Genomic DNA, 27,243 nt, shown 5'->3' on the forward strand with positions numbered 1-27,243 from the left:
ATTAACATCACGAGAAAGATAAAGCACTTATTATTTTTAAGAGATAACAGTAAAAGACTCCATGGCAGAACATCTAGGCTTGACCTGGCTTGGATCCTTGAGCCATATGGCTGCTGGTGGGTCACTCAGTAGCCCATATCTGTAAAATGGGAAAATAAGAGATTCCTGGTTTTGACCATCTCACAAAGTATTTTGTGAACCTCAAAAAGCCATTTCAGGAAGAGTTATTGTGGAAGTTACTTTTATTTATTTATTATTTTTTGTGAGGGGCAGATTTAGGATATAGAATCATTGACCTCAAGGTGGAAGGCACCTTTGAGGCCACCTCCTGAGGCCCAGAGGGGAAATGGCATGCCCAGGATTATACAGATAGTCTGTGTGGCTTCTACTTCACTGCTTTTTCCATTGTGCCTTTCTGATGCTTCTTAATGTTCTCTGTCTTAAAGGATGAGCAGCTGAGGGACTGGTTGGCAGCTAACAGTTAGGAACAAGGAAATAATTACTTTATTTGGTCAAGGCTCAGGACACAGAAACGAATATGCAGGAATTATCGTTTTATAGCTTGAACAAAAGTGAAACCTGGTTCTTCTTGGCGTTCTAATCTGCAAGAAGACCTTGGTCATCAGGAAATGCTTCACTGATATTCACTGTACTACTTAAAATGACAATAATGTATGTAGATATTTAGGGAAAATGTTCATTAAAAATGTACATTAGTGCTTAGATGGACAATTTCAATCAGCTAGAAAGCTTAAGTAGAACATCCCATTCCTTCATGATATGGAATAAATAAGACATTGCCACATATTTAAAAACACTTGATATGGGGGCAGGTGGCGCAGTGGAGAGGGCACCAGCCCTGAATTCAGGAGGACCCGAGTTCAAATCTGGTCTCAGACACTTAACACTTCCTAGCTGTGTGACCCTGGGCAAGTCACTTAACCCCAGCCTCAAGAAGGGGGGGGGGGAAGCACTTGATATATCAGAATTTATTATTTCTCCATTCCTTTAAAGATTAGATTAGTTTGACCTTTTCTGTCATAGAAAGCACAGTTGGAAGGGACCCTAACCTGTGCCAGAAGAAGGTCCTTTTGTTCTCATGTCTTCCCATTTCTCCCCATTCTCTATTTTGATCCCAGTTTAATGGGGATAAGTAATACTCATGGCATCCTTGTCTAACCAGATTTTTTTTCAGAAACCACTTATAAATAAGCAAATCATGAAGCAATAAAATAAAATTTTCCAGAATTGTTTTTTGCTTAACTTATAGTAATTGCATTTTTTATTTGGTGTGTGGGGAGAAATAGTTCTGAACCTGTGGTCTCATTTGTGAATGAGTTCCCAGCATGGGAACTTTCATGGTCTTAGAGAATTGTTTTGGCCATTGAGTGGGTGCTGAGCCATTTTGTCCAAGACCACAGTAAATGTCAGTCAAAGGTAGCACTTGAATCCAAGACCAGCCTGTCTACATATACTAATGCCATTCTTTTCATTTAAACTAGATCTTGTTCGTTCTACCCTTGTTAACGAGTTCTGTTAAGAAGCAAACAGTTGGAAAGTCTATGTTAAAAGCTGGTTATAGAGTGTGACAAAACTACTTGAGCATGGCAGTGATGCCTGCCCAGCATCCTTTGAAGTAAAAAATGGGCACCTGCCAAAACAAGCTCCTCCTAAGCTAATCACAAAAAGAAGGAGCTCGGAAACAACTCTGAGTGTGTAGTCAGTGCTGGTGCAGCTTGAGGGCTGCTCTGGGCTGCCGAAAGGACCTTGGATTTCCTGATGACAGCAGCTCTGGCTTAGAGTCTGTGCTTTGCTGCTGCTTCCCTTTTTTCATAGGTGATTTCCCCCTTTCTGGACCTCAGTTTCCCTGCCTGTATCATAAAGGTGGGAAGGGACTGGCAAATGCAGTCTCGGGGTCCTCTCAAGCTCTGGATCCTGTGATTCTAAGATGCAAATTTACTGAATCTCAGTCTCCTCCTCTGTAAAAGTGGGTGGTGAGGCTTGCTGCTTCACAGGATTGTGGGGAGGAAGGAGCTTTGTGGTACTTGTTTGTCATTTTAGAATTTGAAAAGGGATTTCTGCCCATGTGAATGACTATTTTGGCTTTTCTTTTAGATGTGCTGAAAGACATTATGATGCCACCAAATTTAACTGTAGAGGTAAGTGCCAGCTCCTGCCGCCGGCCCTGGTGTGTAGAGAATGGCAGAGGCAGCCTCTGCTGCTCCAGGAGTCATTCAGAACGTTAGAGGGGGCGTCCCCCAGGGCGTGCTTGGGAACCTAGCACCCTGGCACCCTGAGCTGGGGATCCCGTTCTAGAGCTTCAGGAGGGCTCCAGAGACCGCGGAGACAGGCCATGGGGTTCCCTTTGGCTCAGGCTGTCCGTCCTCTGTGATTCTGGAAAAAAAGAATCATTTTGAGTTTAATATTTTTGGCCATTATATATTTGCTACTAGAAAACGACTTTGTCTTTTCTGTGTGTCACGTAAACTGAAATTAGTAACTGACAGAGCACCCTTACAGAAAGCTGGTGCTATTTGTGTAGCCTTGAAAAGAAGGGTGCTGAGCCTGGGGCTCCTTTGTAGTTTGAAAAGGTGATCCAGGCTTGAGGCCGCCCTGCTTTTGGTGGGAGGCCCTTGGTGGGAGGCAGTGGAGAGACCTTCCGATCTGTGTCAGCCCAGTGCTGCCCTCTGTGGCCGGGGGGAGGCTGGGAAGGGCTTGGCCAGGCTAGAAGCCCAGGGGAGTAGAAGGGGAGGAAGATGATGGATTAGTGAAGAGCAGGGTGGCAGGACAGGTGGTGTCCAGAATTCTGCTCTTCTTTGATTAAACTTGTTGCTCAGAAAACCTTTGTCCTCCACGGTGTTTATAAAGCTGAGCCCCCTGGGCTGTTTAACATTCGGAGGAAGAGCAGTGTTTGATCTGACGGCGCCATTTCTCTTTGCACAGTTGCACAGTATCCTTTTGAAGACCACAACCCGCCCCAGCTAGAGCTCATCAAACCCTTTTGTGAGGATCTCGACCAGTGGCTAAGTGAAGATGACAATCATGTTGCAGCAATTCACTGTAAAGCAGGAAAGGGACGAACTGGTGTAATGATTTGTGCATATTTATTACATCGAGGAAAGTTCTTAAAGGCACAAGAGGCTCTAGATTTCTATGGGGAAGTCAGGACCAGAGATAAAAAGGTGAGTCTTCCCAGCCCTCCCCTCCCCCCTAGATAAGCACGCGACACCTCCTTCACGTGGCTGGTCAGCAGAAATGGCCGCATGTCTCTGGGGGGCTGTTTGCTCCCAGCTCGCTGCCTGGAGCCTTTGCTCAGATTTGGTGTGAGACCCTTGGATGGCGTTTCTTCCAATTGAGTAAGAGGATAGCGTTTGGTTCATTGAGTTTTTGTGAGCACATGAAAGCTTTTAGGCATATGGAACTATATCATTCTGTGCTCACAAATGCAATTTCTTGTTCAATCTTTATAAAGCGTCGCATTGAGAAGCCTGGGAGTTACAAGTCAGGCTGATAAGGATGCTTGGAAATTAAGCACCTTTGGAAGGTAAGTTGAGTTCTGTTGCCTTTATGATAAATTTGCTTTTCCTTTAATAAAGATAGATTCATCCTAACTTTATTTTGAGTATTTAAAAATGTCGTACACTTCAAGCAAAGGTCTCCTTGGATAGCATTGACTTTTGTTTTTCTCCGAAGACTTGGTTCTGATTCATTGTTCTGTTTGATGAGCACAGGACTGTGACAGACAGGAGTGTTGTGGAGAAGAGATCTCAGTTCAGTTTAGTAAACATTTTATTAAGCATTTACTGTTTGCATGGGATTGTGCTTGAAGAGAGTGGCATAGTTCCAGAGTTTAGGATAGGTTCTAGGTGAGCACAGTGCTGGGGTGCAGGTAGAAGCAGACAGTCTCTGTCCTCAAGTAGCTTACATGTTCATGGGAAAACACAACTTCTAAACTGGAGCTGGAGGAATTAAAGATGGAGGAAAACCTAGTGGAGGCGAGTCAGCCTTAGCCTGGAGATGGATGGAGCCATCTTGGGCTTGCTCTGCTTCCTTACATGGGAAGTTCAGGGTCAAACTGGCCAACCTGAAGGTGAAGTTTTAAGGCTGGAAAGGAATCTGGGGGTGGAGCAGGTTTCTACAGTGAAGGGCTTTCAGGTGAGCCAAAGGGCAGTCCGAAAAGGGACGATTATCCACTGGGTGGCAGGAAGAGCCACATTCAGGCCTTGGCCCTGCCCTTCTATGATACTGAGCATCTCATGCCTTTGGCAAAAGCTTTCCATGGGCTGAAATCTGTGTAACAGAGAGAGTCCCTGTGGGAAGGTGTGCCCACCCTGAGGAGGTCCCAGGGCCTTTGGCCTGTTTATTCACTCCATGGTCTATCCTGCCTATATCTGTATCAAGAAACAGAGTCTTTGCCAGCCCTCAGCCTTCCGAACCCCCCTTCCGGTGGGGATGTGCAGTGATGGGGGGCAGGTTGGTGGGAAGGGCTGGAGATGAAGCTAAAAACCACAATTCTTAGCCCATCTCTAGAGTTAATTTGGTGTTTGTGGTGAATTGGGCTTTTAGGCTCTTTTGATTTTCTTATGACCACTGGTTTACATTGCTTAAACTTCCTAAAGAAATGATCCTTGTATTAATGTCAGAGTTGTGGGTTTTTTGTTTTTTTTTTTTAAACTTGTTTCCCCTTTTTCAGTGTCATCATCATCATCTTGTTAAAAAATCAGAGAGTTATTTTGGTTGCATGCTGTGTCTTCGCATTTGTATTCTGCTAATTTAGTATTTATTTTGATCTGCATACCAACAAATTGATAGTATGATTGTACTCCTAGAAATAAGGATTATTGCTAATCAAATAATTAACCCTGCCTTTCTGTTACAAGGTTTGGGCCGGTTATTGTGTGATTGACAGCTATAGCCTCAGATGGTATCCCCTGCCCATCAGAGTAGAGGAATAAGAATAAGAGCTGAAATTTGCAAAGTAGTTTATGTGTGTTCTTTGCTCCTCACCACAGTCTTGTGAGTTAGGTTTTGTTATCTCTATTTTACAGATGAAGAAATGGAGGCAAACAGGGGTTAGTGATTTGCCCAGGGTGACACAGCTAGTAAGTGTCTGTGGCAGGATTTGGACTCGGGGCTTCCTGACTCCAAGTTTGGTGTCAGAGCTCCTCCTACATCATTTACTGACACATTAGCTTTAGAGAAGGAAATGAGCCAAGAAGCTGGACCGGGTCAGCAATGCTCAGGCTGATGAGAAATGTCCAGCGGACTCTTTGTGCTGCTCCAGTGGGAGAGCCTCGTCCGTGCTGTTGCATTGGTGAAGGGAGTGAATTGTAGAAAGGAAATTGGAACATAGAGAGACCTTGCAGCTGCTAGGCTGTCTCCAGACAGGGGCCTGGGGGATTATAGAAGTATCATTTTTATGAGACGTTCCAGCATTGCAGCCTGCACAGTTCACGAGAAGCACAACCATAGAAGCCATACTCGTGATACGAGCAGAAAAGGTAGAATTTAGTAAATATTTCTAGCCAGTGGTATCTTGGAACCACTTTGGGAAGAGCCAAGAGAGCTGGGCCAAGGAGCTTGTGTTCCCTCTTCAGGTTATAGGAGGTGGAGGGTGGGGAGAGAAGCATCCAGGAGGATGCTCGGACAAGTACAAGAACTTTGATCAGAGGATCTGACCGCTAATATTTCTTATGATGAAAATGACCTGTGTAAGCGTGACTGAGCTTCCTAGGCTTCTCTTTCTTCAGTTTGTAAAGTGAGTGGGCTAAAGCAAACGGCACCTGGGGTGCCCTCCAAGCTGTGGCTCTGATTGTCAGCCGCTTTTGCCAGAGGACAGATTTTGGCAGTGAGAACCAGTGGTATCGGTGCAGAGGATGACTGACAGACAATCCAGGTGAGGGAGAAGGAAAAAATTCATCCAATCTAAGTGTTTGGGGTGGGTTTTGGGCAAGATGGACACATTGATCAGTCTGAAGTGCTGGTGGACCCTACAGATAGGTGCCATGTCCGGTAGGTGTCAGTGGTACAGACTTGAAGCTTATTTAATGACATCTTTGTGGAAGTTACATAGATTTGGTAATCATCTAAATTACAGGCCCTGTAAGCGGAGGAGACCCTTTAGGGAGAGAACGGAGGAGGAAATGGGAAGTTCTCCTCCAAAGGAGTGGAGGACCTGCTGAAGGTGGAGGGTGGGGAAGCAGCTGCTTAGGTTGCCAAGAAGGGGAGAGCTTGGGTAGAGCAGGACGTTAGAATTTGGGGGGAAACACCGAGCAGTAGCCTCCAGACGGAGCAGATTGGATTCTTTTATGCTGTTAGAGCCGCCCCGGCAGTGGGAGTGGGGAGTTTGAAGAGACAGTCTGCGGCCGTGAGCTCCCGGGTGGCACGCTTGGTGCCCCCAAGTCTCCTGTAGGAAGCCGTGCCTTTGTTCCTCCGGGATCCCGCTGCAGGCTGATCCCCTGTGTGTCCATTTGTGTCCCTCCCTGGGAACATGTCATCCTTCCAGGAGAAGCTAAACTCCCAGCGGGCTGCTAGCATATCTATTTCCTTACACTGAAAAGTGGAAACTGACCTGTTTAGAGAATAATCATACTAGTTCACATTTATGAAACACTTTCAATTTACCAAATGCCATTTGTTTCAAGATAGCACATTACACTTCTAAGTTTGTGCCTTGCCTGGAACTCAAGGCTCACTAGAAGTGGCAGAACAGGAGACCCAGGCCAAGTGTTCTCTCCACTAGACTCCCTCCAGTCAGTTTCCATTTGTCTGACAGAGTTGATTGCTAAAACTTGCCCCGGGCTCTTAGGAAAGCCTGGCGTTATCTTGACATTAAACTGAGCTATTTTATAACTTTGCAATTCCGTGCTGTGCTTTTTCAGCTCCTAAACTTGTCATTAGTCTGTTACAACTATGAAGTGAGTCTTTCTGAGGGGGAAATGGGTAGGAATGCTGCTTATGTCGAGCCCAGTCTGTGCGCGCTGTTGGGGTACCCTGGCCTCCTTGTTTCAGTGCCCGTGTTGGTCAGGGGTGACTTCCTTTGATGTTCTATGTGATTTGTAGCTACTCTCCTGAAAAAGCCAGAGGTTCTAAAAAAAACTAACACCTTCCAGTAAAGGTGCCATGTGCTCTTTGTTAATAATCTAAATTCTAGTTTCTTAAACTGTGGATTGTGAACCCCATCTGGGGGTGTCATAACTGAATGTGGGGCGGATTAGTATTTGATTTCTAGGTCTATTTTACATATATCTATATAGCTGAGGTCACAAAAGTTTTTCAGGTAAAAAGGGATTGTCATTAGAAAAAAAATTTTTTGATACTTTATGCATTTTTATTTAAATACACACATAATTCATCTCTGTCATTACTCTAGTTTGAGAAATAACCAGAAGAAGAAAATAAAGTTAGATTTCCCTTTCCAACAAATTTACAAATCTACAATTGTTTGAGCACCAATGACATTGTGGAAGCATTCCACTTGGAAAAACGATCATTTTAGCAACATCAGGGGGGAAATCCCACTGGATTCTGTAAACTACAAATCATTGTACATTTGCAGTTCCATGAAAACATTGTGCAGTATACTAAATAGGAGAGTAACAAATCATTAGAAAAAAATTAAGAAGCCCTAGTCTGAATGCTTATATATAGACAGATAACTTCAGTTTTTCTTGAAAGTTTCGTCTCATTTCTTTCCAAATTACCAATGAGGGAAAAACTTTTTCTGATTCTTTATTGCCTTACTCAAGTTTCCAATGTAAAATAAAAATTCTACTGTAGTAGATTTACACATCTCCAAGCAACTTAGTTTGATTTCAGCTCAGTATCTTTCTTCATGTTTTGAGTCAAAAAATCTGATTTTGTTGCTTCCTTCTTTGTCTTAGCTCAGTCCCTGGAGAAAGAGTCCTGGTGTTTCCTGGGAGAGCTTCTTAGCTGCTGCATCTCCCTTTAGCCTTGCCTCGTCCATTGAAATATTATCAATCCCTTTGGCAGTTTCTTAGAGAATATGGTTTCCTGATCACTCATTTATGAGCAGAAGAGGGCTGAGGGGACGATTTCTGCTTAAGAACTGGCCCTAAGTCCCTGTGTGATCTGCCCAGGGTGAGCCCAGCCCGATGCTTGCTGCTGGTCTCTCTGAGCACCTACTTCATCCCGTGGTTCCCTTTGTCTTGTTTTACAGCCGGGTCCCCTTAGCTGTTGTGTTCATAGTAGATCTTGTATTTAATGGAAGTCTTGTCTTTTTCTTTCTTTCACACCAGGAGTCAATAGACCACATTGCATTGGAGAGCGAAAGCTCATTTAAACCCATTTCTTACTCTAGCTTATGATCTCCTGGTTGAATTGAGATTGTTTTCTAATTAACTGCCTCACCTCGATTTGTGGCCTTGAATTTCTGCAAGCAGAAATTCTTTGCTGTGACCTAATTGATCGATTATAAGATTGGAAGTAGCTGATATTTATGCTGTGCTTTAAGGGCTCCACAACACTTTACATATAGCATCTCATCCTCATATACACCAGGTGAGGTTTAGGTACTATTGGAAGTATGCTGATTTTACAGCTAAAGAAACTGATTCTAAAGGTTTAGAGAGGGAGGGGTGAAAAGCCAGGGAGGCCTTGGGGGACCCCGGATGGAATTTGAGGGGTAGAGGAGCGAGGCCTCCTCTTTCTGGGAGAAGGGGGGAAGGAGGAAAGAGAAGGGAGGGAGTCTCCCAGGGAATTTTACCTTGAAAATAGGAGGTGAAGATCTCAGCTGAGGAAGGGAGGCTTGGGGGGTGATGAAAAGGTTTGGAAAAGCCATTGAGAGGAGCAGAGAATGCGGTAGATGAGGGTTGTCTCCAGGGTCACAGCTCCTTATCCACCGGGAAGCTCAGGGAGCTTTGTATGGAAACTATCTCCTGAACACAGTGTGGTTGACTCCCAGCTAGTGCCTTGAGTCTTGGTCTAGGGCTGTGTGCCCTACTGTGTGCCAGACCTGGGCTAAGTCCTGGGGGGCCCTGCTGTTGTGGAGCTCCCCCTGCACTCACCCCAGGTTCTGTGGGAGAGACGCCTAGAGGGAAATCACTGATCTGATGAAGGGAGAGCAGGCGGAGTTTGTTGTAGAGGGTGAGCTCCGGAGGAAGATAGACACAGAAGCAGAATTAGTAAGAGACTCTTCCAGGCTTGAGAGACCATGAACAGACGGGACTGGCAGTGGGCAGCCCAGAGCGACTGAGACAAGAAAGAGGACTGGGAGGAGGTGAGAGGGGAAGCAGATGCCCTCCTGTCCGGCCACCCTCACTTTAGAGGTGAGGAATAGGAACCAGAGAGCGTAAGGAACTTGCCAGGAGCCCGTAGGACCCACATCTTGTCTCCAGAGCCTGGGCTGTCCATGCTGCAGGGGCAGCAATAATAACAAGGTTGCTGTTCCAGTCCTGAAAGGACCTGAGGCGCAGGGGGGACCGGCCTAGCACTGGAGGCTGTCCTGAGCTTGGACCACACCTGGGCACTTCCAAGGGTGTCATTAGATTAACTAACATGAGGCCCCGAGGAGAGGAGGGCAGATGGGGTGTTCTCCCCCTTGGAAGGAGGATGGGGCTCTGAGCTTGCTGGGGGGACCGCCCTGGCAGGCACAGCGTGCACCTCACTTGAAATAAATGTGATAAAAGGTGAAAACAGATGTCCTTTTTTTTTTTTTTTTTTTTTTTGACAGTATATATGCATGAGTAATTTTTTTATAACATTATCCCTTGTATTCATTTTTCCATATTTTCCCCTCTCTCCCTCTACTCCCTCCCCTAGATGACAGGCAATCCCATACATATTACATGTGTTACAGTATAACCCAGATACAATATATGTGTGTAAATCCCATTTTCTTGTCACACGTTAAGTATTAGATTCCGAAGGTATAAGTAACCTGGGTAGATAGACAGTAGTGCTAACAGTTTACACTCAATTCCCAGTGTTCCTTCTCTAGGTGTAGTTATTTCCGTCCATCATTGATCAACTGGAACTGAATTGGATCTTCTTTATGTTGAAGATTTCCACTTCCATCAGAATACATCTTCATACAGTATCGTTGTTGAAGTGTATAGTGATCTTCTGGTTCTGCTCATTTCACTCAGCATCAGGAAAACAGATGTCTTTACAAAGAATGGTGGTTATTTGGTGTAATGTGTCCTGGATTTAATCTGCTGGTGGTGATTCACAGAGCCCGCGCTCTGTCCCGGTTCTGTTGCCTCCCGGACCTTTTCTCATCCATCAGGGACTGGCTCCTCAGAGTTCCTGTGAGCAGATCGCCTGCTCTGGGCCGGGGGCTGTTGGCTTTTTCCTTACTGCATTAAAGATTTGGCTTTGTGCTCATTTGAAGTTCAATAACTGATAAGTGAAGTGGTGCCTTATCTGGCCGGGCTTTAACCAGGAGGTGAAATCTAGTAACTTATACGTACGCCTTCAAATGGATAAAATTTTAGCCCTTTTCTAGAAAAATAGACTATTACACTTCATTTCCTTCTTGCACAGTCTGTGCTGGATCCTTTTGCCGAGATTCAGCCCAAAGGCTCGGGCCCAGACTTGGGCCTTTTCCTCTCCCTTTCTTCCAAGAGGGGGTTCAGGTGTTGACTCTCTGAAGGTGACACTCAGCTTTGGGGTAGCAGCCCTGCTGCCTCTCCTGGGCATTGGGGACTGGCTTTCCCATAAGTGTGTCCAACACCCCACAGATCCTTGGCTCTCCCTACCGAAGTTGTCAGTTTGGCTTTCCTTCTCCAGTCTCTCCAGCATCTTCTCCCTTCTCCCTAGAGGTTCACAGAGCCTTCCCTCTACTCCGGGGCCTTCTCACCTCCCAGCCGACCTCTTGCAGAAGCCTCGTAATTGGTGTCTAGTGCGTCTCCGTAGCTGCTGGATTGCTTAGACCAGCCTCATATTCCAGGGTTTACTGCTTATTCCCACAGGGTCGCACAGGCATCTCTGTGTTGGGCTTTGACCGCCTTTCTACTGCCTGGGCCAGCGTCCCACCTTTCTCCTCATCTGTTTCTTAGAGTCCTTAGAGCAGTTTCCTGATTAGGGACTGATGTTACTTTGGTCTGCTGCTCCAGGCTGCTGTGGCCTGGGAACCCCGATGACCCTGCTTGTTGAGAGCTGGAGGTTCTCTGACATGGGCCTTCAGGTTAGGGGATCTCTGTTTCCAGAGCTGACGCACCTCGTTGTGCTTTACTTCAGGGACCAAAACCAAATTCTAGAGGGTTAATGTGCTTGCGAAAAGACTTAGTGATGGATAACCGGGGTTCTGATTAAAATGGTGCTGTTTATAACATACAAGTTTTGATCAGTACTAGTATTGATCTGGTTCACAAGTTTTTCCATTTGATTTTTAAACGCATAATTAAGATAACATTTCTAGTGTCTTTTAATGTCAGTATCTGTTACTTGATGGCTAATTTGGTACATTTAAGGAAATGACTGATGAAGCCCTTAATTTTTTTTCTTTTTTTTCATAATGATCTTCTCTCTTTCTGTTCTACAGGGAGTGACTATTCCCAGCCAGAGGCGCTATGTGTATTACTATAGCCACCTGTTAAAGCACCATTTGGATTACAGACCAGTGGCCCTGCTCTTTCACAAGATGATGTTTGAAACAATTCCAATGTTCAGTGGTGGAACTTGCAGTAAGAACTTTTATCTTCTCATTTGTTGCAACTTTTTTGTTTTACAGAACTAGAAAACCACATACAAATCTGGAAGGGACATTTATGTAGAATGGGCACATTATTCTGGGCTGCCAGAGAGGGATTTGCCATCACAAGCAGTTACGGATGTTTCTTGGATGACTTTAGGAAAGTAGGAAAAGGGTGATGGTGATTACGAATAGGTTTTGTTCGTTTGTATCTTTCTCAGTTACTTAGTATAGGCAGGGTTTGGAATAGACATAGTGGAGGTGGATGACCAGAATGTCTCAATGTAAACCACAACTTCCCTGGGCCTCATTTGGTGCCGTACAGGGAAGTTCTGAGGAAAGAGCTTTGTCATCTTTAAAGCGTCTCGTCTAAATGCAAGTTACTAATTTACCAGATTAAAATCATGGCAGCTGCCTTAGACGGAGAGGTGGGGTGCCTTGTTAGAGATCGAGGCCGGGCCCAGCTTATCAATTGTCTGGGCAGCAAGGCCTTCACCAGAGAGAATCATGGGAGTCTGATTTCAGTGCTTGCCTTCGTTAAAGCACTCACTCTGGCTGGTTCTGTCAAAATTAGGAAAGATAACCTGGCCAAAGACAGGGTCCTCTGTGGGGTCTGACTGGGTGGAGCTAGCGGGCCGAATCCTGGCAGAGTGGGGAGGGCCCCTGAAAGCTGGGAGAGGAGCTTGTCTCACTCTGCTGCTGCTTCATGTCTCTATTACTCTTCTTGGGCAAAACACATATACAAATCATTAAAAATGGACTCCAAACAATATTACATCACCAAAAACCATTTTTTCACCTTGCAAACTTAATTTTTCTTTTGACATTTTTGATCTAAGTCTTCCTTACTAGGATGGCAGCCTTATTGTGGTCCACTTTACTTTGTGTCTTTTTACGTTCCTAAAGAGGGTGGTGTAATGAAAAGATAATTGGTTTTGGGGTTTAATTCCTGGGTTCAAAACTGCTGGTCATTTCCCTTCTGGAGCTTCTGTTTCCTCCTCTAAAATGAGCGGCTTGAACTCGAGAAGCTCTGCAGACTTTTGTGTTAGTCCTTCATGCCCCCTGAGACCCACAGCTCCTTCTTAGAAGCATCCTTTTCTTAAAGTACTCTGGAATCAAGGAAAAACTGAATTTTAAAGTATGTGATCAGAGAGTCCTGTTCTGATCCAAAGTTTCCAAAAATATTTCATTCCATTAGCACTGAACAGCAGCTCAGGGGAAGGCTGCTGGGCTGGGCAGGGATGGATGTTCTTGCCTCAGGCAGTTTAGGACTTAAGGCAAGTCTTCAGAGTGTGAAAAGTGAGTTAATGTAACATTTAAGTCACAAATAAAAAAACTCTGGAAGATGTGCCACAGAGCATTATGTGGAGAATTGTCCAGGGAAGCGGGATGAGTTGGGAATGTTGAAAGGATCATTGCCTGGGCCTTGGAAGGATGATCAGGAAAGAAGAGCACTCTGGGGGCAAAGGGAGTCATGGGAACATGCAGGCAGAAGCGGGGAGCAGCTTTGCATGGGGTGCCAGTGGGAGGCAAGAGAAGCGAATGCAGATTGTAGAGCTGGAATATTAGCAAAAGGAGCTTGGATTTTATTCTAAGCAGAAACGATCCACCCAACAACGTGGAGCGGGGGAAGAATCTAAGCAGAGATGTAGTTGGGGAGAATTGACCTGCTCGTGTCATACAGCAGTGATTTCTACTCCACAGCTCACAGCACTCCTGAGGGCAGTCTGAACCGAATGGCATTGTCGTTGGGAATTAATAAAGTGGATAAAAACGGAAAGCAGAGATAGCATGACTTTCTGAGTGAAAATGTGGCCTGCAGGGGCTCTTAATCTGTCTGGATTAGCAACCTCCATTTCTCTTTGAATTTGACCCCCCTGTTGTACAGGATGATTTTGTGTGGGAGAGGGAAGGAGCCCACAAGGTGGGTTTTTATAATTAGCATGAGATTATGTGGCTATAGGGTGAGCTTTGATTACAGAAAGGATGGACTAAATATAAAAGAAGCACTAAGAAAGAGGGGTGATGATGGGTGGAGTGAGAGAGGTGCTTATCCCAGTATCCCAGGCAACTATGGGCTTGGGAGTGGGGGAGGGAGAAGGAAGGAGCACTTCCTTTTTTGTTTCTCATTCTGGCCCCTGGAGGGGACACTGCTGAAGCCTGAGTAGTCCACTGAGGGGGAGTCTTTAACAGCCAAGAGCTTGTTACTTGGTGAACACTTTCACCAATGCTTGTGCCCATTAATTGTTTCCAGTTTATCTAGTTTGTACGGGGTTGTTTGCACAGTGTCTCCTCTGTCAAACTGGGCTGTGCCTTGAGAACAGGGACTAACTCTTCCCTTTCTTTGTAGCCACAGTGCTGGGCACTCGGTAGGTGTTTAATAAATGCTTGTTGACGGACTGATTGGCTTTTTAGTAATAGCTCACATTTATAGGACATTTTTATTTTTCAATTTGCCAGGTGCTTTCTTCAGGATAACTTCATCAACCAACTGATCAGTAAGCATTTATTGAGCACCTACTATGTGCCACGTGCTATGCAAGGAATACAGACACAAAAATTAAACCTTGAAAAACTTAGTCGATGAGGTTTTTATATACATACATACAAGTATCTGCAAACTACATATATGCAAAATCCAAGGTACTTATGGGAATCCTTAGCCAATGGGATGGGGTTCAGGTAGAACCTTCTGCAGAAGGTGTCCCTTGAGCTGAATCTAAGAGGCAGAGGTTGAACAGGAAGTACAAGAGGTGGAGTGTGTGTGTGTGGGGGGAGAGCAGGAAGGTCAGTCTTGCCGAATGTATAGGAAGGGAAGTATGTGGAGGCCTGACAGTGGGGGAGGGTTTTCTTTAAGTGCTAAACAGAAGAATTACATGTGATCTGAATGATGTTCCTGGACCGCTGTGGGTTATCAAATAAAAAAGTGACGCAGTAAGAAAATCACTTCAGTTGCTGCATCCATTAACAGGATTTCAAGTGCCTCCTATGTACCGGGTACTGTGCTAAGTGCTGGGGATACCAAGAAGGGTGAAAGCCTGCCCTCCAGGAGCTAACAGTCGGGTGGAGTAGATAAGAAATGGGGAGACCCAGGAAGGCATTGTGGTGGGTAGATGTGAGAAAGGAGGAGGGATGTGGCAGTGGGACTGGAGAGAAGGGACCGCCGGCAAGAGAAGCTGTGGACCGAGGAATGCTGGGATTGGGCGATGGATCGGGTTTGTGCCATGGCTGATTTGGGAGCCTGGATGACTGAAAGGATGCTGCAGGCGTTGGGAACAACAGGCAACTTCAGAAGAGGGTTTGGTCAGTCAGCTCTTTGGGATGTTCACTTTGAAAGGTCTAGCAGCTGGAGAGAGAGATTGGTGCATAGAGAAGAGTCCTGATGGCCAAGGAGGGTGGTGACCCAGTGATCACGTGTGAGAGAGAATGGAAGCCTGGCCCGGATTGAGCCCCAGGGGTCCCTGAGGAGCACAGGAAGGATGGGGATGAACCTGTCAGGGAGCCTAGAAGCATGGGCATGGGCAGGAGTGGGGGAGAGCCGCAGAGCTTGGCAGCGAGAACATGGTTGGCACTTTGGGGGGTAGTTTCCTTTTGAATCAGAAGGTTGAAGGTCAGGTGGCAGAGAAGAGGAAAGACCGTTGCAGAGTGTGGACGGCTTTCCCAAGGAGTTTGGCTGCAAGAAAGAAGAGGGAAGGGAGGGATCCAGGAGTCTTCTTTGAGGATGGAAAGTAGACTTCCATTTGTGTTGAAAAGTCCCATGAAGTTTGACAGACAGCAGACTGCGCTGAAGGTCACTTCAGTGATTTGCTGGAGGTGTCTGGCTGGTCCGGGCTCTTTCCCTGCTCCCGCAGGGGCTCTGGGGAGTCGAGGCTTCTTAGTAAATACTTGGTTGGTCCCACATGCCACCAATCTCCTTGGAGAGCCAGGAAAACTGACTCACTCCTCATTGATTTTCCTGCTGTCTCCATGATGCCCAATGAACTTGTCTGAAGGCCTGAGACCCTTGTCTCCTTCCCTGGACCAAGACTTCTATTCGAATTAGAGGAGACTCGCCCTCTTTCACCCCAGAGCAATCTTGGTTTGGGTTTAAGAATCCTGTCTCCAGCCCTGCCAGGAGAGCAGCTTTTTTCTTTGGAACATGTTGATGCAAGGAAGAATATTGCGAGTGGGAGACACTGAGCAAGTAGGTTCCTGATAGATGCCTTTCTTTTAATAGAGGTACTATTGATAATTTTTCAGTCCTAGACAACTTGTTTCATTTTTACAACAGCTTGGAAGTTGGTGGTGTTTCTGCCTTAAAAATTTTAATTTCTGTGCTTAAAAGCACAGTCCTGTTGTATGTGGATGGTTTATGTTTCATTGATTGTTTTAACATAGTAAGATTTGTGCTTCCGTGATATTTTATGATTTTTTTTTTTTTAGGGATTTTTAGCTTCTGGGTTTTATTATTTTTCTGTTTGTTTTTTTTTTTTGTTTTGGGTTTTTTTTTTTTTTTGCGAGGCAATCAGGGTCACAGAGCTGGTAAGTATCACCTATCTGAGGTTGGACTTGAACTCGGATCCTCTCTGTCCACTGCGCCACCTTGCACCCCCTAACGTAGCTTTTAAAAATCTGTTTTGGTGAACTTTATATTCTTGGGCTCAACAGTGTCACAACATTGAAGCATTTTAATGAGACAGTCACTCCAGGCTTTTTGCTTACTTCTGTGGTGATTACAATGAACAGAGCAAGAAGTCTCAGCATGCCAATGGCTGCGTCTTGCTGGTGTCTGTACCAGGCTGTTGTCGGGGCTCCTGCTGCTCTGCTCCTTGCCTCCCGCCCGAGGCCTGACTCCCTTCTGTGGTAGGCACAGAGCTCGGGAAGGGCCACCTGCTGGGTGCCACTGCAGCCTTCCACATGAGGGGTTCTCTGCAGAAGGGCAGCACCCATTGGCGGACATGCTACCTGAGCCCCAGGCTGCCCAAGGGAACTTTATTGGATGACGTTTATCAGAGGTGAGATCCATGAAGCCGAGAGCGCCTGGGATGCTTCACAATAGGAGACTGGCACATTCTCGGTGGTCGCCTGGCACTTTGGCCTGCATGTGGCCTGTGTGCGTTTAAGTAGCTACATGTTGTCTCCTTGAGAGCAGGGACCAGGTTTTCCTTTGTATATCCCCACGGCCAGGCACAGAGTAGGTGTGTAATCACTCTTTATCATGGACTGGCTGGGAGCCTAAATGGAAAAGGGGGAGGGTCATCAGGGAAGGTGAGAGCTCTGCTGTGGGTGTGGGGCTGAGATGCCCTCGTGATCCCGGTGGGTGTCCTGTGTCTCCCCCAAACCCTGCTCTTTGTTCTTGCCCACTCTCTCCCTTATCCTGGCAGCTCCTTGGACATTGTCCTTTCAAGTCCCTGTATCCCTCATTAAGCTTGCCCTGCCAAGCCTCAGCACAACTGGTTGCTGCTTGTGCTGATTGCATATCCTGCACATGAATGTTTGTAATCCACCTGGACCCTCCTGGGCTCCCCAATTGGACAGTGGCTCTCTTTTCACCCATCTCACATGAAGAGGTGGCCTTTTTTCTTGCCAAAGCAAACTCTCTGCCAGCACACGTGTTGCTTTTTGGCTTTTTTCTTAAATTTATTTAGCGCCTTATTTTCTCCAGTTACACATAAAAACAATTTTTAACATTTGTTTTTAAAACTTTGAGTTCCAGATTCTTTCCCTTTCCTCCTCCCCATCCCCCTCATTGAGAATGCACGTACATATTGCCACTTAATCATTCATTCCTCAGTTGGTAGGTGCCCACTTTCTTTCCATTCTTCATTATTCCAAAGTGAATCAGTTTTATTAAAGCCTTAAGTTCTTTTGAAAACTGTTTAGGGAAAAACAAAATTAATTAGAACAGGGCCAAACCAATGGGAACAAACCACTTTACCAGTCTGGATTCAGCAAAGAACAAAACAATTTCTGTCTCTGCCTCCTTTGCTAATTTCTTAGGTGGTGAGCTTCCCTCTCAGAAATAATGTAGTTTGAAATTGCTCCATCTTGAGAGTACCTATATATACTTGTCACTTTTTCCAAATTTAATTTTTAGAGAAACTTGCTGTTTATCTAATAACGGGCATCTTCTCGTGGTTGACAAGTACAAATTTAAATTCTAGAATAGGAAGGAAAGAAAATCACTTTAACAAGGTGAACATACTAAAAGAAGAAATTATTTTAAAGTTTTGATGCAGTTTATATTTTCTTTTTAATTATTTTTATAGATTCATCTGTTGCTCTGTGCATATAAACATAAGCGATGCCTTAAAAATAAACCTACAAAGCTCTTGAATGAAGGAATTAAAATAATGTAAAGCCATGGTGTGCTGAAAGGCTCAGTTTTGCCAGAATGATCTTAAGATAAGAGAAAATGAGTTGCCACCATGGCAGATGTTAGCAAAACATTCCTTGCAATTTGCAATTCTTTGGCTTATTGTTAATTTTTTTTCCCCTCCCTTTTATTCTCTGCTGGATGTCTCCTCCCTTCCTGTTTTCCCTGATTTGGGTTCTGGTTTTACATACCTTGGAAGAATAAAGTATAGTCTTAGAGCCTATAATGTGGCTAATATTTTGGAATATGCTGGTTTGCCCAGGCTCTGGAATTCAAATATGGCCTCAGATGCTTACCTAGCCATGTGATCTTGGGCAAGTTATTTAATCCTCGTTGTTTCCAAAAGAAAAAGCTTATATGTTTCTACTGTTAGAACATTCCAGGTTTCATATCTTCATTCTATAGCAATTTGTAATTGTGCCCATTGCAATTTTCTTTCAGCCACTCAGAACATTTATTTGCAGTCTTTTGCTATGGTTCTAAACTAAGCAATCTTAATTCTTAGGGTTCCTTTCATCTTGAAAAATTCTTTATGTTGTGGACATGAATATGTATCAAGAAGATCGATGCCCAACGAGATCAAATGATATAACCAAGACTTTGGGATCCAGGGGCACCACCCTACTTTTGTTTTGTAAAATCAAATTTTCTAGAGTATTGAAAACATTGTAGAGATTTTTAGAAACATTAAATGTATAGATTGTTTTTAGTGGAGTGAACTTTAATTAAACCAAAACCTTGAAATATACTATATACCGACAAGGGAAGAACAAATTTAAAAGGTACGGCTTGAGCAGCGTGTTGGAAAGGCTCCTTTCCTGAGCAGTTTCATCTGGGCCCAATGACGTTAGGACGTTGGGATGGCTGGGAATGGGTTCAGAAGCTCTGTAATGACTCTGGCTGTTTCCCCCACACAGATCCTCAGTTCGTGGTCTGCCAGCTGAAGGTGAAGATCTACACGTCCCCTTCAGGGCCCACAAGGCGGGAAGACAAGTACATGTACTTTGAATTTCCCCAGCCTTTGCCGGTGTGCGGTGACATTAAGGTGGAATTCTTCCACAAGCAGAACAAGATGCTCAAGAAGGTTTGTGTTTTGCTTCTATCGGGCAGTCGTCCCAAGGCCAGGCAGGAGCAGGGACCCGGCCTGGTCCTGCCTCAGTGGCAGCGAGGTACAAGGAAGGAACCAGGAGGAAGACACAGCTTCAGTTCTTCCATTGCTGGATCACAACTCTAAATGAAATTGGGCTAGGAGATGCTGAGTAATTACTTACCTGCTTCTGATGCTCTCCTCTTTTTGGAGGAAAAGGCTTTAGGGATTAAGGCATTTGACTTGATCTCTTGCTCCCTAGTGAATACTTGAGATCTGTTAGCTGGTACAGGAAGGGATGTCAGTGGGGAAGAGGCAGGAAGGGGGAGGTTAAGCAAATGACATGTTCTGATTTAGGAAGGGACATGTTCCTGACCTTTGCCACACTGTCCAGCCATCACTAAGAGCATTGCACAGACCCATTTCAAATAGCCTCCCATTTAGAATCTTGATGTATTATATAAGAGCTTTAAAACATAGACCCTGATTAAGAATGGGGACTGTTAGTAATTTTCTAAGATTTTTTTTTTTTTTAAATTTCTCATTAGACTCAGTAGCTTATGAAAAGGCATCTTCATAAATGGTAGCATTGAAGTTAGGTACATCTCATGATGGAAAGGGCTTAGTTTATTTTAATCCTTGGAAGAGCAAAAAGGGGAAATTTCAAAATCATAGGAATGGATGGAGAACTTAATTCCAACAACTAGAAAACTTCGATGAATACAGGGAGTATTTTGGGAGGTTGGTGTCCATGGGGCATGTCACTGAACCTTGAGAAAAAGCCATCAGTCCAATTGGCCAGGGACCATCCATAAAATAATCCACATTTCTCTCAGCTACGTCTTACTTTTCACTAGGAAATGTTTCTTCTTGAGACTGCGGGAAGATTTTGTAGGAAATAGAAAATATAAGCCTCCGAATACAATCCTTCCTTTGCAACAGCAACAACAAAATTCAGTTCTGCACATATATATTGTACCTAGGATATACTATAAAATATTTAATATGTATGGGAATGCCTGCAGTCTAGGTGGAGGGAAGGAGGGGAAAAACTCGGAACAGAAGGGAGTACAAGGGATAATGTTGTTTAAAAAAAAATTACTTATGCAGATGTACTGTCAAAGAAAATGTTATAATTATAAAAATTAATAAAGAAAATATAAGCCAAGGGTTGCAGAGGACCATGGACTAGGGCTTGATCTGACAGTAGAGGATGTGGGACGATGCCTCCAGGTCACCACAAGAGTGGGAAGGATAACATGCTATCAGCACTTCCTAAATACTGACCAGTGGAGATGGGATTAAATACTTACAACCCACCTCTTCTCAAACACTGTTGTTCTTTGCAGCTTGAAATGGGCATGGGGTTTTCTTTTTGATGCTGCTGGTATTTGGCTGTGAGATGGGCTGAGGGGGAGAACACTATAGAGATTTGCCTTGCCTTTGAGCATTATAGAGACAGACATCTTGGAAATCTATACGAATTATCGGCTTGTGCTCTTAGCAAAGGCTGATAAAGGCAGGCTGTGGTCACTGACTTAATGACACGGGTAGAGCAGTTTGGTTGCCCTCTGAAAACCAACTCTGTTGTCGGACCAGGAAGGTCTGTGAAGGGCTGTCAAGGCCGACATAAGCACTTAAAAAGTGAGGTAAGAGAGGTTCAATAAATAGAAGAAAGTCAACGGGTGGGAAGAGTAGGAGTCAGGTAAGAGAGAGACTGCCCTTCCGACCAGGAGTGCCTTGAGGGGCCGCCCAGAGAACTTCCTGTCAAAGGCAGTCTTGGAAGCCCCTCTCACAGCAGCTGCTTGGGGTCAGTGCCTTTGGGCATCAGCTTAAAAGGGAGAAAGTCGGCTTATGTTTTAAACCCAGTCAGTTATCATCATCCTAATTCTTGACCTGAAAATGACCACCTATGTCGTGTTTTTAACCTGTTGTAAATATTACGTGGGGAATTATCTGTGCTCTGATGACAGAGTCGTATGCGTGTGGGGGAGATGTTTGCTTTTTACTTCAGTGGATGGTAAACAAGCTTATCGGTTGTTTTTGTATTTTAGGACAAAATGTTTCACTTTTGGGTAAATACATTCTTCATACCAGGACCAGAGGAAAACTCAGACAAAGTAGAAAATGGAAGTCTTTGTGGTGATCAAGAGATTGATAGTATTGGCAGCGCCGAGCGATCAGATAATGACAAAGAATATCTCATACTCACGTTATCCAAAAACGATCTTGACAAAGCGAATAAAGACAAGGCCAACAGATACTTTTCTCCAAACTTTAAGGTCAGTAACTTATTCCTTCTGGGGGTTTTCAGGTTTAAAATTAGACATAAAAATAAGGATTGGCTTCCGTTTCTTTTAGATTGAGGTGTGTGAGATTATTTAAAAAGGATGTGTCTCAAGTTCTTGAGAAATTTCTAAACAAGCAGCAGAAACATGGTGATTCTCAGAGAGTTCTAATTGAGTTCTCTAAGCTTTAAAGCCCCTGCCTACTCTGTAGTTGAGATCAGAAGCCGGGGCATGGGTGGTGCAGAGGAGAGAGCTGTCTTTTAATTAAAAACTTGAATTGGGCTTCTGATTCTTCCATGGATGCCCCTGGACTTAAACCTTCATTCTCCAGACCTCCCTTCCCCCATCTATAAAACAGATCAGATAAGATGATCTCTGGCCTCTCTTAGCTTAAATCTGTGAATCAGAGAATCAGTGATCGAGATGGTATTGGCTGAATCACATTGAATAAGTAACAGCATGCAAAGGAAAGTATGCTTGAGGGGGAAAGTGGCTTGTTTGGAAATGCCATTTTTATTTGGGAAAGGTGTTTGTGACTGTTGGGGATGGGGAAAAGAAGGAAAAGGGGAGGCGGGACAAAGTGGGAGTGATCTCAGAAGGGAGGAGCTTTCCATGAGCTTGCTTCCATAGCCACAGTAGAGAAGGATCCCACCTGGGCCTGGGAGGGACCTCGGTGAGGCTAGAGGAAGAGGGGGAGCACCTCACTCTCTGCCATTCAGCCAGAATTTGAACCTCAAATCGGAATAATTCTTTTTCATTCCCTTGAGTTAGCATTTGTTTTCATCTTGACTCTGGGCCTGAATTTTGTTTGTAAAGGCAAGAAAATGCCTTTGCTGTGCGCCCATTGGCCAAGATCTGGATCTGAGCATGGGTCCTTCATTCCAGCTTTTTAAGCAGAGAATTTCAGTGCGTTTTCTTTTGGGGCTGCCCGGGATCCTCACATTAGAACTGGAAAGGGACCTGCCCCGGGGCACAGGTGAAGGAAGTGGGCAGTGCCTAAGAGAGTCAAGGACTGTTCAAGTCCTGTCTGTCAGATGGGTCCCTGGGTGAGGTCTCTCTGTGCCCCTCGTTGCCCCTGTCCTGAGACCCTTACAGACAGGGAAGTTGAAGTACGGAGAGGTTAAATGGCTTTTCTTGCGTGGCACGGCTCATTAGGATCCAAGGCCTGCTTGCTTCCCTTGGTGTCTCACTAGAACTCTCTGTAACGAAGCTCCCTTCGTTTAAAGAGGGGAACTCTTTATTCATGGGCACTTGAACGCTGTTCTCCTTCAAGTCCAGCATTTAAAATAAACTCAGTCGTCATTGCTTTTCTGCTTTCAAAGAATGTAATTCTGCCGGGTTTGTTTATTGTAAAAGTTTATCATTTTAAGTGTGTTCTGGGTTAATTGGACGAGTGTGGCCGTCTAGGCCCCACGTATGTCTGTGGGGATGGGAAAGGGCTTTCGAGTTCCCACGCAGACGGAACTGCCCCAGCTCGGGCTTTGGGAGCAGCTCTTGGCCCCCGGGGCCGTCAGACGCCAGTGTAGACCTCGGTGGGGGGAGTGAGGCCAGTGGGGCCCCCGGGAGGCCGCCCTCACCTTACACTGAGTGTTCACTTTTGTCCCTCTATCCTCCAGGTGAAGCTTTTCTTCACAAAAACTGTAGAGGAGCCGGCAAACCCAGAGGCCAGCAGTTCCACTTCGGTCACCCCGGATGTTAGTGACAATGAACCTGATCATTATAGATACTCGGACACCACTGACTCTGATCCAGAGAACGAGCCTTTTGATGAAGATCAACACACACAGATCACAAAAGTCTGAATATTTTTTTTATCAAGAGGGAAAAATAGAGACAAACTTGAAGAACCTGAAAAAGGACCTTTTTTTTAAATGGCAATAGGACATTGTATCAGCTGACCAGTGATAGGAACAGTGACCTTTCCCTGACCAGTTCCGTCGGGGCCTCTCCACCGGTGACAGGCTTGCCATGCTCGTCCCGTCCCGTGGGAAGGAGGCCGCCTGCCTCATTATCATCTGTATATACCTTTTGTGTTCAAAGGACGCTTAAAAGTTTCAATTAGGAAAAATAAAGATGGCACTTTCCCTTTTTCCAGTTTTATACAAGTGGAGGCAGACCTGGTGTGTGATGCATAGGGATGTCCCTTTGTGTTCTGTCCCCTCCCGATGTGGCTTCAGAGCTCCCCGAGCTGTCCCGGTTCACAGCCTGCCCCTTTGCACTCCCGTGGCGACAGATAGGGCTGCAGTTGGTGGCGAGGAGTTTCCCCAAGGGTTCGACTCCGTTGTAGTTGCATGGATTGGGGTGAGGGGGGTGGAGAGAATGCTCAGAAAGGAATCTCTTTGATGCTGGACTCTGGACCAGGTACCATCTCCAGCTGTTCTACAGGCACCTTTCCTTAGCATGCTACAGTAATTAATCCTGGACATTGGAGAAATTGGCCGCTCTCACTGCTTGTTGTTTGTGCATTTTATTTTTTTAAGCATATTGGTGCTAGAAAAGGCAGCTAGAAGGAGTGATTCTGTATTAGGGGTACAGGAATGAACCTTCCGCAACATCCTAGAGCCCCACAGGTGAGGGGGCTAAGCCGAAGGGGGGTCCTAGCTAAGAAGAAACACAGCAACAATGACTTCACCATACAAATGTGGAGGCTGGAGACAAACACCACGATTCAAACCTTGACAGTGCTCTCTGAAATGTGCTTTCTCGCTTGTCCTGACCGCTCCCTCTCCCGTGTAATCGAGGCCAGTGCTAAAGGTCAGAGGTTGTCAGTCCACACATCAGTCCCCCCCGCCCACACTCACTTCTCAGCCCCCTACCTCCCACCCCTCCCCCCGGCTCGCCCGCCTGCTGTGGCTGCTTCACGTGCCGCCCGCAAGCTTTGCGTCCTCCTTGAGTGGGAACGCGGCCGTAACGCCGCGCCCGAAGTTTCCTTCGGAGGCTCCCCGGGAAGTGAGACCAGAGACTCACGATGCATTGATGCAGTCACCTAGCTGTCAGCTGTTCCGCCCTCGGACCGCACACATTCTATCACCATGAGTTTTGCAGTTTTGCACACTTTTTTTAATGTCATTAACTGTTAGGGAATTTTACTTGAAGAATACTTAGCACCTAGAATATTTATATATTAAAGAAAGACCATGACACACGGTAAACGGGAAACAAGGAACTTCTCGGCACTGCCCAAGAGAATGTGTCTCCTCTCCTCCTGATGGTACAGTGCTCGTTGGCTGTTCGGAAAAGCGATTTCTGGTGAACCCGGCAGGGTTGTAGCAGGGGTTCGGGGGGCCGGAGTCGGAAGGAGGGCTCGCGCTTCCCTTTGGAACGTTGCCAGAGAACGAGCGGGCCCAGACTCCGGGAGATCAGCAGGGTACAACGGGTAGAGTGTAGCAGATGGGAGGATGCTGTTTCAAATTCCCCTCCCCCCCCCCCCCCAATTTGGTGTACTTCAAACTAGACTTTTATCTTCAGGAAATTCGAATAGCATTCCCTTCTGGTGTAAAATCCCATTTCAATGAACTCATTGGTGCTGACGTTGTTCATTAGCTGTGGTCTGACCTCATTAATGTATTGAATTGAGAATGCATTCGGCCTAGTCCAGCAGCGTTTTGTAAAGTTTGGATGGTGATTAGATCTGGCGGGATGTCATCGCAAGAATCTTGGGAAATAATGCAACACTGTCGAGATCTGTTGGTCAGTTTCATTTGACAGATTGACGATTCATTCCCCCCTCCCCCCCCAGCTCGTATGATTTACACGTTTATATTTAATTATCCTCATGTACCAAAAAATCAATAGTGCTTTGGCGCTCACCAAGCCATGCTGGCAAAACTGTCCAGCAGGAGATAGACACCCCACCACTCACCCCCCAACCAAGTATTGCTGACTAAATTCAACGTTCACGCTTTAAGATACTTTTAGTTACGGACACTGTTCGCTCCAGTTTTGGGCTCAAGACGTTACGTTTCATTTGTGTCCTTCCGCCGGGTCCCGCTGAGGCCTGGGCCGGAAGCAGTGACATTCTAATGGGCTTTTGCACTCTACTTCCTTTTCCTTTGGAATGTGAAGGTCTGAATGAGGGTTTCAATTCTGAATGTTTCCGCATTTTTGAGAAGCCTTGCTTACATTTTATGGTGTAGTCATTGGAAATGGAAAAATGGCATTATATATATATATATTATATATATAAATATATATTATAATACTCTCCTATACTTTATTTCAGTTACCATCCCCATAGAACTTGACAAGAATTACTGCGACTGAAAGGTTTTTTGAGTCCTTATGAAAACTTTATTTATGACAGTATTCACAAGTAGCCTGAGATGCATTCTGTAGCTCATCTCTTTGAGTTTCTGGACTGTATGCTTCAACTTTCTGGATGTGCAGCAGCTTACATGTCTGAAATTACTTGAAGGCATCCATCCCTTTGCACAGAGCTCCCCGCTGGGCCCTGGGCCATCCCCAGTCACCTGGAGCCCCCCCGCCCCCCACCCCCGGACTCTTTTTTGCCACCATTACTGACGGGCAGTTGGACAGAGAGCGTAAAGACGATTTGCTGTGCGCGGGCTGTAAACCTCAGCGGAGTTTACAGGCAGCCTCAGATGTTTCAGCTTTAAACAATTACATTAGGGTGCAAGGTCCGTGTTTTAGTTCTAGAAAACGTGTGCAATATGTTAACGATGGCTGTGGTTGCCACCAAGTGCCTCGTTCACCTTTAAATACTGTTAGAGCGCGTCCTGCATGCAGGTGGAAGGGGCGGAGCTGGGCCCTGACGCGGGCCTTCCCAGGGGCCTCTCCTCTGCCCGCTCACATTTTCAGTCTGTTTCCCTATAGAGTATATATGCTAAAAGTCCAGTCTGTTCAACAGCCTTACTCGGATTCAGCCTCTTGAGATACTCTAGTGCTGTGCCTCAGTGGCTCCGTGTGTGATGCAATGCACTGAGGATACACAACCACCATTCGATGTGTACAGGATAATTAATGCCTCATACAAATCAGTTGTCCATTTGTTATTGTGTTTGTTAACCCTTTATCTCTTAGTGTTATAAACTCCACTTAAAACTGATTAAAGTCTCATTCTTGTCACTGGCTGCCTCTTTTCTTCGGGGAGCGTTGGGAACTCCGGGCGGCGCGGGCGTGAATGGCGGGTCACCGGACGAGCGCTGCGTGTTTGCGGAGGCGCGGCGGGCATCCGGCGGGGACGGAGCCGCTGACCAGGAGGCCAGAGCTCGGGGCCCCCCGGCCCAGATGGATCTCTTTGGCTTTAAAATTGATTTAAGAGCCACAAAGAAAAAGCCCGGCCCAGGCCTTCCAGTATAAGTGGTCTGGATTTCCCTGGGGGCCAGCAGAAGGCTTACCCGCCCCCCAAGTGGTCTCCAAGGGTCCTGCACAGGCAGTCGGCCCTGGCCAGACCAAGAACCTTCCCGTGCCCGAGATCTCTGGTGGGCCTTGAGACGGAGAGGAGGGAGCCAGCAGGCTTGCTGGGGGTTTGGATCGGACCTGACGGATTCTGGTACTGGCCCAGAATGGATGCTTTAGGCTTCAGTACCAGGGCCCCGTTGTGGGTCATGGATCCCTGGGCAGATCAACTCTGGCCCTCAGCCTCTGCCCCTTCTGTCAAGCAGGGAGTAGCCCAGATGGATAGTGGGGGGCCTCTGGGTGTGGGGATGGCAGGGGAGGGACAAACGCCCCCAGTGATGGGGGGGTGCAAATACTTTCTCTGGGTAGACACAACAACCCTGACCCAGACCCTGTTTGGGGGATCCTAGGAGAGGCCCTTCAGCTCTGCCAACCATAGTGCCTCACTCACAGGGCTCCCCTGAGAAAGCGCAGGGTAGGACCTCCTCACGGGCCCCCCAGG

General features: G+C 45.9%; 1 protein-coding gene across 1 annotated transcript in view; it reads left to right on the forward strand.

Annotated features, from left to right (window-relative positions):
* PTEN (phosphatase and tensin homolog) overlaps nucleotides 1–26,468 on the forward strand; it is a 69,607-nt gene extending 43,139 nt beyond the window's left edge. The window contains exons 4-9 of the mRNA XM_074297082.1: nucleotides 2,116–2,159; nucleotides 2,944–3,182; nucleotides 11,504–11,645; nucleotides 18,926–19,092; nucleotides 21,150–21,377; nucleotides 23,000–26,468. Of these exons, the coding sequence (XP_074153183.1) occupies nucleotides 2,116–2,159; nucleotides 2,944–3,182; nucleotides 11,504–11,645; nucleotides 18,926–19,092; nucleotides 21,150–21,377; nucleotides 23,000–23,185 (1,006 nt within the window). The 3' untranslated portion in view covers nucleotides 23,186–26,468. The remainder of the gene's footprint in view (nucleotides 1–2,115; nucleotides 2,160–2,943; nucleotides 3,183–11,503; nucleotides 11,646–18,925; nucleotides 19,093–21,149; nucleotides 21,378–22,999) is intronic.
* The last annotated feature ends 775 nt before the right edge of the window (nucleotides 26,469–27,243 follow it).

Source organism: Sminthopsis crassicaudata, chromosome 2, assembly GCF_048593235.1.
Source record: "Sminthopsis crassicaudata isolate SCR6 chromosome 2, ASM4859323v1, whole genome shotgun sequence".
In the NCBI taxonomy this organism is placed as follows: domain Eukaryota; kingdom Metazoa; phylum Chordata; class Mammalia; order Dasyuromorphia; family Dasyuridae; genus Sminthopsis; species Sminthopsis crassicaudata.